The 12,343-nt window shown below is 45.6% G+C and overlaps 1 protein-coding gene across 4 annotated transcripts in view; it reads right to left on the bottom strand.

Moving 5' to 3' along the window:
* The window catches only part of VOPP1 (VOPP1 WW domain binding protein), an 84,277-nt gene that overhangs the window by 23,027 nt on the left and 48,907 nt on the right, over positions 1 to 12,343 (bottom strand). For all 4 annotated transcript variants that reach the window (XM_060171529.1, XM_016193482.2, XM_060171531.1 and 1 more), the window contains one exon: positions 8,141 to 8,199. In XM_060171529.1, coding sequence (XP_060027512.1) covers positions 8,141 to 8,199 — 59 coding nt within the window. The remainder of the gene's footprint in view (positions 1 to 8,140; positions 8,200 to 12,343) is intronic.

The raw sequence follows: 12,343 nt of genomic DNA, 5'->3' as shown, positions 1-12,343 counted from the left end.
AATGAATGAAAAAAACTTAATGTACAGCCAATCAAGTGATGTCCTTGTTTGACTTCACTATAAAAACTGTACCCCTGTTCTTACCCATGTCTGGTTCGATGGGGCCCAATTTCAGCTGATGCACATTCAAATAAAGTCTAAAAGAGGTTGGTCAAGGGCTAGTGAAATAGCTCACCTGGATAATGTGCCTGCATTGCCAAGCAGGTCCCTGGTCCCAGCCTGGTCCCCAACACACTGGGGAGAACTTTAGTGCTGTTCTCTCTCCCCCCTCTCTCATATTCTCTCTCCATATGAAAAAAAAAAAAGTCAGCACACAGAAGTGAGGCCCTGGTGATAAGAAAAAAAGTGAAGCTGCCTCAGTGCATCTTTTTAACACATCATACTAAAGAGAATGCTTTAAATGATATAAATAACCTCATGTCTGTTCACATCCATTCTTGTTGCCAAGTGAGTTAAGTTTGTCTGTGCACAATGTCTAGAATCCCAGACCACTACATAAGAGACTATAGATTTTCAAGCTCCCAGCTTGAGAGCTGGAGGGTGTGCCTAGCTGCCTCATCACAGGGACAGCAGGGAGAGGGGCATATGGAGGGAAGGGGGAGCAACCAGGCCTGCCCCCCACCACCACCATACCCTGGGCCCCACTGAGGCTGTGCACATGGAGACCAGCTGACTTGGCAGAAGACTCCTGAAGGCAGGGGGGCGAAGTGGGAGGTGTGGGCATACCTGCACCTCCCCCAGTGGCCAGAGGTGGCTCTGTACTTGGGGGCACCTGGAGCTGACCTGGGCACCTCAGGCCTAGCTAGAGGGCATGGCATTAGCTCTGCAAAGCTAGATTCTGGGATCTGGGTCTGACACCTGCAGACAGTGTTTCCTTCATGCCCAGCATTAATCATTCATCACAGGGAACTGATTCCAGAGAAACACAATAAACCAGGGTCACATGAACGTGTCCCAAGAGTTCTCACACATCATCGGGAGTCTCAGGAACAGAGACCGAGAATGGCCTGGCAGAGACTGATGGCCAGAGCACAGCATCCACCCAAGGCTGGGCACAGTCTGCTGAGGATGACCACAGACCACGGCTCCTGCCGCCTCATCTCCACCCCAGGGCCCCACTTTGCCAGCTCCCTGACTCTTCAGCAATGATGTAAAAGCACCGGCACTCAGTCAACACTAGCGGCAACATTGCACGACTCAGGGTGCTCATCAACTGTTTCACATGCCTCTTCCTTACACAAGGGACCAGATGCCTCCACTCCAACAGGTGGCTGCCTCCCTATCCTTGTGCCCTAGAGCCTCAGTGCAGCTGACTAAGGAGACCTTCCCCCACTTACTCTCCTCCAGCAGCACTGAAAGGTGAACTCAGCATTAGACTAATTGAAGGGGCTGGGGAGACAGCATAATGGTTATGCCAATGACTTTCAACCCTGAGGCTTTGAGCTCCCAGGTTCAATCCCCAGCACACTATTAGCCAGAGCTGAGCAGGGATCCTAGGTCCACCCCCCCCCTCATGTTTTTAAAAGGATAGTGTGGGGCTGGAGAGAGAGCACAATGGTTTTGCAAAAGACTCTCCTACCTGAAGCTCTGAGGTTCCAGGTTCAATTCCCAGAACCACCATCAGCCAGAGCTGAGTAGAGCTATGGTCTCAGTCTCTCTCTCCCCCCCCCCCCATAAAATACGTAAAAATAATGAGAAAACGTAATACCTAGAACCCAAACACCTATGTTTCCTCCATATGGTGGTCAGAGGTGACTCACATATGCAAAGACCCCTGAGAAGCTGAGGCCCAGATGAAGAAGGAAGGGCTTAATGACTCCTGCTGTCAGTTCAACTACAAAACTGGGTAAAGATGGCCTCAGTAGTCTCAGAATAGAGGTTAATCCAGGACTATCTTTGGTGTAAACTTTTCTCACAGGTCAACAAGGCAGTGGTTCACAGTGCTAATCAATGGAGTCTAGGGCTAGCCAAATAGCTCACTGGCAAGTGCTTTGCCTTGTGAGCAACACCAGCTCAAGCTTAGCCTCCCACAGCACTAAAGAATGCTTCAGTGATGTATTGTCTCCCTCCATATCTCTCTCCCTCTCCCTCTCCTTCTCCTTCTATCTACCTTAACAAATTCATGGGGATCTAGTTAAGAAGACCCAGCCTACTCTCCCCTACCATATATTTTCAGAACAATGACCAGACTCCATTAATTCTACTCATCAAGAACAGGAAGCTTGTCCATCCAATCAGTAGCTTCCTCTGGCTTGTTGTGGTCCTGGTGCATGATGGTAGAAATAGACCTAAGTTAGTGGTGAGAATGTTTTGTAGACACCTATCACAGGGAGACAGGAAATTGTACCCATTGCCAACAACTGGACTGCAAACCATTATCCAATCCCAATAAAAGTATTTGAAAAGAATCACACAAAAAAATTGTCTGAACAAATGCCCATGTACGTGACTTTCAGAGACATTCCACTTAGCACCTAGTATCGAGATGTCTTAGGAAGCTCAGAGATGAAACAGTGAGTGGCCACTGGCTCCTAAATTCATGCTGGGGGGGGGGGGGCTTTGCAGTGTTGCACCTAGTTGACAGCACATGTCACCATGTGCAAGAATCCGGGTTCCAGTCCCTGGCCCCCACCTGCAGGGAGAAAGCTTCACAAGTAGTGAAGCAGGGTTGCAGGTATCTCTCTTCTTTATCTACCCTTCATTCTCAAGTACTCTGTCTCTATCCAATAAATAAAATTTTAAAATAGTAAATCCATGCTACTGCCTGCCTGTGTGGTCACCTTCTTGTCTTCTGTATTGGGAAGACCTGCAAAGAAAGGTAACTTTGGCCACTTTGACAGAAGCGATTAGTCAGCTGCTTTGCGCTTGGCAAGGAGGCTGGACGCTTAATGAGCTGAAAATCCTTCTCATCTTTGTATTCTTACCTCTGCTACTATACCATATCTGGCTAGTCTGTCACCTTTCAATCCTTGTGCTCTAAATTACTCTGAGCAGTGAGCCAGAGGGTGTTACTCAACGAGCAGGGTGGGACCTTGGCCTAAGTGGTTTGGGGAAGATTTACCCAAGAACACATAGGAGCTAATAGCTAAAGGGTAGAGCTGGACTTCAACACTTAAAACACTGCCTACCAGCAAAGCCAGATCCTCCATCTCCTTCTCTAACCCCTGTCCTGGCCACACTTGGCTTTAGCTATTAATTAACCTTGCCTATGGGGCAGCATGGAAGACAGAAAGGTCAACAAGACAGAACACAGACACTCAATAGCTCCCAGCTGAGGGGAAGCCATGAACACTTCAAGCAAGTCCTGGAATGCAACATGACATGGGAGTGTCAACCAGGGGCCACACTCATCAGCTAAAACAGAGGGAGAGGAAGAGAAAGGCCACTGCCAGAGCATGCAGGCAACATGCTCACGGAGGCTTACCCGTTGCACCTTGCAAACATGGGTGTTAGCCATAATTAGGTTTGGTCACGGTGCGAGCTGGTGACCTCACAATTTCCCCAACACAGGGTGTCACCCAGGATGTGTCAGCTTCAAGGACAGAATATGCTCTGGAGTGGCCTGGGTGGCTATTGAAGGGGGAAGTGGGACTATGAGATGTCAATTATGACCACAGTAGTGCCCACTCTGACACTGAGGGGGCCCAGTAACTTGTGGACACTGCAGATGAGCTCGGAAGTTTGCACCCATGCCCCAGGAACATGAACCAGAGGGGAGGCATATCCATTCAGCTTCCCTGCCTCCAGGGGCAGCAGCCTGGAGTCTAAATCAGGAGGTCTAGACAGTCAGCTCTGGACATAGACCCACTGGCTTGATGTAAGACTTGATGAAGCTGCAAACATTAGTGATGTTATAATCCTTAAAAACATGCATGGCAGCTGGTACTAAACTAGCTTTAAAGTGGGAGAACTCAGGAGTAAGGCCAAGGAGTCTTGGAGACCGGGCAGAAGTTGGTGAGATAGGACGGCTCTTTGCTCTCCTGTACACACAGGACACTGGGCACAGGACCAGCGACAGGACAGGGGTGCCCAGCTACCTCAAGGGACAGGAAGTTGCAGTGACCTGGGTGGGCAGATTCTTCTCTTGCAAATGCCACATTTGTCTATAGCACTTTCTAGAGGCCAAACAAGGAAGGAAAGAGTGTTGCTTCACATCCATGCAGCCTGAGCCCAACACAGCCCCAAAGTCCACTTTCCCTTCTCAAGCACCACCCCTACCCGACCCCTGCCCAGTCTTCTGCAGGTTCTAAGTCCTCTAGACAAAGCCTACTGAACAAGGAAGCCTTTAAGAACAATACAAGCAGAGAATGAAAGCAAAGAACTGTACTGGGTGAGCCACAGGACCACTCACTATGTTTAAAGCCACACCATAGCTAGTAAGTCCCGAATCAAAGCACAAAAGGGGAATATTTTAATTAGGATCTGTAGAAAGGACAAACAGCAGACAGGAAAGAGAGGCAGCAAAGGGTGTGAAGAAAGATAAATAAATAAATAAATAAATAAATAAATAAATAAATAAATAAATAAATGGAGGTTTGAAATTAATGTTGCATGTGGTACAAAGAGCAAGGACCCGCTTAAGGATCCCGATTCAAGCCCCTGGCTCCCTACCTGCAGGATAGTCACTTCACAGGTGGTGAAGCAGGTCTGCAGGTGTCTTTCTCTCCCCCTCTCTGTCTTCCCCACATCTCTCCATTTCTCTCTGTCCTATCCAACAACGATGACATCAATAACAACAACAATAATAACTGCAACAATAAAACAACAAGGGCAACAAAAGGTAATAAATAAATAAATATTTTTTTAAAAAAAGAAATTAATGTTGCTTCTCTGTTTGGATTCTAAAGGAAAATTCTGTTCAAAATATAAGCAAAATAGTTTTCTTCGTACATACATATTCAGTCTTCCAGCTCAGCACTCTTAAGATTAAAAAACCTGGTATAGGGGAATGGGCAGAGAGACAAAGAGGGCGCACTATCACACAGTGTAAATGTAATTATCTGTTAAAGGGTTAAGCATCTAATAGCAAAATAGCTGTCATGCTAGAATGAAATCCAGGGGCATGGAGAGTGGAGAGAAATCTGCACAATGCCATGTGGATTTCTGGTGAGACACTTGAAATTGGATTTCAGATATAAGAGTAAAATCTCTGAAGCTAAAGTTTGCAACCAAGATCTTCTCTCCCTAATGCATTTCTCTGCAAATTAGAAATACAAAACAGGTATACTTTGGAACAAAACGTTATCAAAGGAAAATAAGAAACCTGGAGCAACCAGCTGAAGGACACCAGCTTAAGCCAACAAAGTTCGTAAGGAATTCTTTAATTTGGAGAATGATCTATAAAGCACTTTATTTTTGTTTGTTTTTTTACCAGAGCACTGCTCAGCTCTGGTTTGTGGTGGTGCGAGGGATTGAACCTGGGACTTTGGAGCCTCAGGCATGAGACTCTCTTGGCATAACCATTATGCTAACTGCCCCCCCATCCTATAAAGCACTTTACTCGAAAGAAATGAAAGATAACATGGAGTGGGGGTGTCATTCTTAAGTGAGGTGTGTTTTTTTTTAAATATTTTATTTTATTTATTTTGGGTAGAGACTGAGAAATTGAGAGGGGAAGGGAAGATAGAGAAAGGAACCAGTAAACAGACAATAGCAATGCCTTTCCTCTCCCAACCTTCAGGGAAGCAGAAAATGGTTCATTGGCTGATTCACAAAACAATTTAAGAAAAATTTGTCTTCAAGGAAAAACTCACTTTGGAAGATTGTTGACCCATTCTTGAATAAACTGAATTAAAGAAATAGAATGTACCAAGAACCAAAATATGTCACCTCCCTGTTTTTCCAGAAGCATTTTTTCTTCAACCTGATAGCTCTGTAGAGCCCAAGTCCTTATGCTTTTGTTTCCTTTCTAGTAGGGTTTGTCTTTCTACAGCTGCAGGGACTTTCTGCCAGGACTCCAGCAGTGTGGGCAGTAACAAGTCCTGCTCATCAACAGGAAACCAAGGCCAGGAAAACTGCCTGTTTTCTTGTGCTTCACACTGTTCATTTTTGCAAGCTTTCTCCTCCCATACTCATTCCTCTCAAGAGCAAGAACGCCCCAAGAATAACAGTGAGGAGAAATGCATATCCCAGCTAATTAAAAATAAACCTCTTTCCTATTACGGGCATATTTCCCATTCAATCTCCCTAAATGTTGGCAAAATGTAGCACGTATGCTATGAATTGATTGACTGCATGCATTACTAGGAAATCATACATTTTGTGAAATTCAATACTGAAAGTAGCTTCTCTGAAGAGAAAGTGATTTGGGACTTTTCCTCCCAAGCCTATAGAACTTCAAAACACAATTATTAAAAAAAAAAAAATCTGGAGTGTATTACACCCAAAGTAAAAGACTCTGGGGTGGGAGGGGGAGGAGAGTACAGGTTCTGGAAAAGGATGGCAGAGGACCTAGTGGGGGTTGTATTGCTATGTGGAAAACTGAGAAATGTTATGCATGTGCAAACTACTGTATTCACTGTCAAATGTAAAACATTAACCCCCCCCCCCCCAATAAAGGGGGAAAAAGTCTGGAAAATTAATCTGATCACCTAGGGGAATGAGTAAAAATACATTAAAACCATGGTGGTGGGGAAGAACACACCATTATTTCAATCAAGCTAGCAAGTACTGAGAGAAGAAGAAAGAAGAAAGAAGGGGGAGGAGGAGGAGATAATGCTTGCAACCAGGCTTATTGCTAGGGCTTGGTATTATGAATCCAGGAGACTTTTTTTCTTCTCTTTCTCCTCTTTCTCCCCTTCCTTCTTTCCTTCCTTCCTTCCTTCCTTCCTTCCTTCCTTCCTTCCTTCCTTCCTCCCTTCCTTTTGCTTCTAGGGTTATTGCTGGGGCTCAGTGCCTACACTATGAATCCACTGCTCCTGGAGGCTATTTTTTTTCCTTTTTGTTGCCCTTGCTGTTTATGATTGCTGTTGTTGGATAGGACAGAGAAATTGAGAGAGGAGGGAAGGGCAGAGAGGGGAGAGAAAGACAGACACCTGCAGACCTGTTTCACCGCTTGTGAAGCGACCCTCCTGCAGGTGGGGAGCCGGGGGCTCGAACTGGGATCCTTATGCTGGTCTTTGCGCTTCATGCTGTGCGCACTTAACCTGGTGCACTATCGCCTGGTCCCCTTTTTTCTATTTTATTTTATAAGAAAGAGAGAAATTGAGAGGGGAGGGGAGATAAGAGAGGGAGAAAGACAGATAGCTGCAGATCTGCTTCACCATTCATGAAGCTCCCCCCTTTCAGGTGGGGAGCAGGCACTTGAAGCCAGGTGTGCCACCACCTGGGCCCCCAGAGACTGAGATTTAAAAGACTTAGAAGACTGTGACTATGCTAACTGGAGAAAGGTGACAGGGCCAGGTAACCACCAAGGGGAGAGAGAGAGAGAGAGAGAGAGAGAGAGAGAGAGAGAGAAACAATAGCAGCTAAGCTAATTTTTCCTGCTCAAGGCCATAAAATTATACTCCTACTACCCTGGATTTCTACACCTATTTGCATAAATTAACATAATACAGCCTCACTCGTACACAAAGCAGCATAAATGAGAGAACAGAGCAGCCAGGAGCCCAGGCTCCACAGTAATTGGTCTGAGCAGAGAACTGTCCTCAAGAAGGCCAGGCTGCTTGCTCATCTGTGAACAGTTAGGTGGGTCAGGCTTGCCACCTATTAGAGAGAATATTAAAAATGAATTCACCTTCTCCACCTCATCTTGGATGGAACTTAAAGGAATCATGTTCAGTGAAATCAGCCAGAAAGAGAAGGAAGAATATGGGAGGATCTCACTCATGGACAGAAGTTGAAAAACAAGAACAGAAGGGAAAACACAAAACAGAACTTGGACTGGGTTTGGTGTACTGCACCAAAGGAAAGGACATTTTTTTTACGGGAGGCTTTCAGGTTGTGGTGTGTGATGGTGGAAGAGGACCTAGGCTGGGGGTGAGAGTGTCTGGCAGAAGACTGAGAAGTTTTACACATGAACTAGCAACTTTATTTACTGTAAGCCATTAATGCCCCAAATAAACATAAAATAATTTTTAAAAACAATTCAGAGGAAGACGTGAACATAGAACCAAACCAATGATAACGTGCAAATACTCACATGTAATATGTTGGATAGAGTCCTTCGAAATACCAGCAATGCTTTTTGGCCTCTGTGCACTAGAAAGAAAAGAAAGAAATGATCCTGTTATTACCTAGTAACTTGTACATTGTTGAAAGGGCCTCACAAAAAGGAGAAAGTATGCACAGATACAGCTAATGGTATAAAATGCTCAGGGTCTTGGGGTGGGGGGTGGAGGTGGGACAGGTAAAGCATATAAGTTACCATGTGCAGGAGCTGGGTTCAAGTCCCTGGTCCCACCTGTGTGGGGGGTGGGGTGGAGGGAAGCTTCATGAGCAGTGGAGCAGGCTACAGGCCTCTGTCTTTCTTGCCCCTGCCATCTCTCTTTCTCCCCCTATTCTCTCTGTCTCTATCATAACTTTAAATAGGGGAGGGGGCTAGCTGGTGACACACCTAGTTGAGTGTACTTGTTATAATGCTCAAGGACCCAGGTTCAAGCCCCTGGATCCCGCCTGCAGGAGGGGAGCTTTACAAACAGTGAAGCAGTGCTACAGGTGTCTCTCTCTCTCTCTCTCTCTCTCTACCTCTCCCTCTCTATCTCCCCCTTCTCTCACAATTTCTCTCTTCCTCTATCTAATAGAAGGGGGAAAAATTACTGGAGGGTATGGTTGAGTCATCATTTAGGCATAGAACCCCAGTGGTAACCCTGATAGCAAAAAATAAAAATAAAAAAGCTGGGGGCCAGAGGCTGGGGAGTAGTGCACCTCGTTAAGTGCATGTACTACAATATGCAAGGAACCAGGTTCAAGCCTCCAGTCCCCACTTGCAGGGGGGGAAGTTTTATGAGCAGTGAAGGAGGTCTGCAGGTGTCTCTCTCTATATATTCCCCTTCCCTCTCCATTTCTATCAAATAAAAAATAATAATAAATTAAATTAAAAGCTGGGGACATGGGGATGATAGCAAATTAAAGACTCAACCATACCATGAAGTTAAAAAAAAAAAAAAAACTGTTAAATTGTTAAAAGGGAAGGAATAGAGGAAAGGCAACCATTTCCCCCTATTACTTATCTAACCTTTTATATCTCTGAATATGCAGAGCATGACAAATTCCTTAAAAAGGTCAGTTTGAAAACTGTCCCTTTTTTGTTGTGGTTTTGTTCTTGTCTGATCAGCAGGCTGTTGAGCTCAGAAAGCAGGAGGATGAGGCTGGGCCCCTAGTGCAAGTCCTCAGTGTGACCACTAGGCTGCCTCCCAGAGACAATCCACTATCTTTAATCCACCGATTAAATACTGATTAAATACAGCATGTCAGAAATAAAACCATTACAACATTTTCCATACTCTCCCATTGTGTGTTTTTTGAAAGATATTTCCTACAGTTTCAACATTTTTTAGCCCTTTATATTTCAGACTATTCCACAAGCCACGTTCAAAATCATGGATCTCCCAGTGAGGACAGATATCTGCCAGACTTCTGTTAATTCAGGGTTCACCCATCAGTGTCTCCCTCATTCCTAGGGAAAGAGGGGAAGGATGGGAGAAGGGAGTGCAGGGGGAAGGGGAAGAGAAGAGAGACAGCCAGAGTCTGCCCTGCACCTGACAGCAAAACCTAACATGTGTCATTCTTGGGGTGGCACTGCAGGCCCCCAAGGCCAGGGCAGAGTGAGGAAGATAGCAGACCCCACTGGCAAACAAGAGCACCCTTCCAGCCAGCTGCACACAAGGAAAGCTGGGGCCCATCAGAACAAGCCTTCTCTGAAACTACTCCACTCGTGCCGTTATTGCCCCCTGCCCCTACCCCCCTTTATTATTATTATTTTTTTTGCTATCAAGGTTATTGCTGGGGCTTGGTGCCAGGATTAAAAATCCACCACTCCCTGTGGCTCTTTTCATTCTTGCTTACTTTTTTCTTTTTATTTCTCAATTGATGTATTTAGATAGTACAGAGAGAAATTGAGAGGGGAGGGGAGATAGAAAGGGGAGAGGAAGAGAAATAAATACCTGCAGACCTGCTTCACAGCTCTTGAAGTGTCCCCCACCCTGTAGGTGGGGATCTGGGGCTCAAACCTGGGTCCTTGCACCTGGTAACAACTAGGTGCATCACCACCTGGGCCCCAATTGTCTTTTTTTTTTTTTTAACTCACAGTGTCAGTTGATAATCCAATTCATTAGCCCTCATGTGCAAATAAAACCCTGGAATATCACAATGCAAAGTCACCAAACAAGGAATCTGGAACAGATACAGAGACAACAAACCTTCCAGGAAGGGCTGGGACTGTGCCACGGAGACCCCCTGACCCCAATCTCAGGCAGTGGGCAGCGGGCAGCAGGCAGTGGGCAGGGGGAGCTTTCTGGGCTCGGGCCAGGCCCTTTTCCTCCTTGGTCTTTTCCCAACAGGCACAGCATTCTCCTTCTAAGGAGTTCAGAAACAGCCGCCCCATCTACAGAGGACAGTCAAGGGAGAGGTGGCAAGCTCCAGGCTTATGCTGGCTAAACCAGACAGGTCATACCAATAAGGACAGGAAACTACATGGAGGTGTAGAAATATATGCTTCCAGGCACTTGCAGCACACCCAGGCGGTCCAAAGTGACCCAGTTCTATTCAGGGGAAATGTGCTTGGTTTGTAATGGGTGAGCTCTAGTTCAGTTCACGAAATGAGTTTTCAGACAGCCAAAGAAGTCAATTCACTTTAGCAGCGAAGAACAATTTCAGGTCTCTTCCCCACACTACCACTCATTCCACTGGAGTCTTATGATAAACTGAAGAGCAGGGCCTTTCTTCCAAGTGGCACTGCAAGTTTCTTTTACTCCATCACTATCAAACACGTGTGCTTTCTCAGACCTGACACTCACTTTCTGCATAGCCAAGAAGCAGTCTCCCCAGACACCAGTCCCCAAACTCAGGGAACCCAGAGGCAAACGCTAGAAGAAGAAGGGAACCCAGAACCCAGTCTGAGACCCTTTCCTCCTCCTCCTGCTGCTGCTGCTGCTGCTGCTGCTGCTGCAGGAGCCCGAGTTGCCACACAGCCCTCTAGATCCTGGACACCTCGGCTGCAGGCACAGCAGTTGCCAAATGCAGGGTTTTCCTCAATTTAAGTAAGTTTTATTCTGAAGCAGCTCCTGACTTGTTCAAGACCATAGTACTGTACCTCCGGACTCATAACAGCAAATACAGCATTTATGTGTTGTCCTTTGCAAAGGATTGCTTCTTGGTTTGTTAATGTTAGGGATGCCATTTTGTAGATTAAAAGAATGGGAGCCCAGGGCTGGTGGTGGCACACCTGTTTGAGCACACATGTCACCATGCACAAGGACCCAGGTTCAAACCCCAGTTTCCACCTGCAAGGGGGATGCTTCAATGAGTGGTGAAGCTGTGCAGGTGTCTTTCTCCCTCTTTATCTACCCTGTCCCCCTCAATTTCTCTCTATTCTATCAAAATAAAATAAAGATTTAAAAATATAGGGACCCCTAAAAGGTGTCTTCTCAGAGTCACAAACTTTACAACAGCAAAATGAACTCTGAGCAGTATTCTCCCAAACAAATCTACATTATCCTCAGGAATCACTTTGCCTACTTCCAAGGCCTCTACATGGTCCTATCACTATCAGTGATGGAAAGAGAACCTGATGGAGAATTCCAGAACCTTTTCCTCCTGGGTCATTAACAGATGAGTGAGACTCTGAAGAAGGAATCTCTCCCAGCCTCATCTCCTTAGATATCGATCCATGTAGATATATCCAGGTGTGTGAGTGAGAGTCTGAGGAAGTCTGAGCCTCAGGGGTTTGATCTAGTGGGTTAAGACATTGGATTGCTGCACAGTTTCTAAGCATATTCATTCACAGCTGTCAGAAAGGAAAGTTGGCAATATTTGGACAGTAACAACAAATACTATCTGTTTAGTGATTTTTCTCTCCACTAATATGCACAAGGTTGAATTTCATGGCACTAGTTCCAACAGCAGAATTCTGGACACAAAACAGTTGCCCACAAAGAGCAGGTCAGGAAAATAATTAACATGCAGGCACACTACAGAACACGCACACACAAGGAACAGAGTAGCCAGCCAGCCAGAAAGGCCTCTCAGAATTGGGGAGAAATGATCTCCGCAACGCCACATTAATTGAGAAACCAATATGCATAAGGTCTAGTCTTAGTATGTGGCTTTGTATGGAAAATGGAATTATACATCTGGTTGATTTCTTTCATCTATTATACATGAGCAGGTGTAAACATTTCACAGA

This window comes from Erinaceus europaeus, chromosome 14 (assembly GCF_950295315.1).
Source record: "Erinaceus europaeus chromosome 14, mEriEur2.1, whole genome shotgun sequence".
Taxonomy (NCBI): domain Eukaryota; kingdom Metazoa; phylum Chordata; class Mammalia; order Eulipotyphla; family Erinaceidae; genus Erinaceus; species Erinaceus europaeus.
This window is presented reverse-complemented; position numbering and strand designations above follow the sequence as displayed.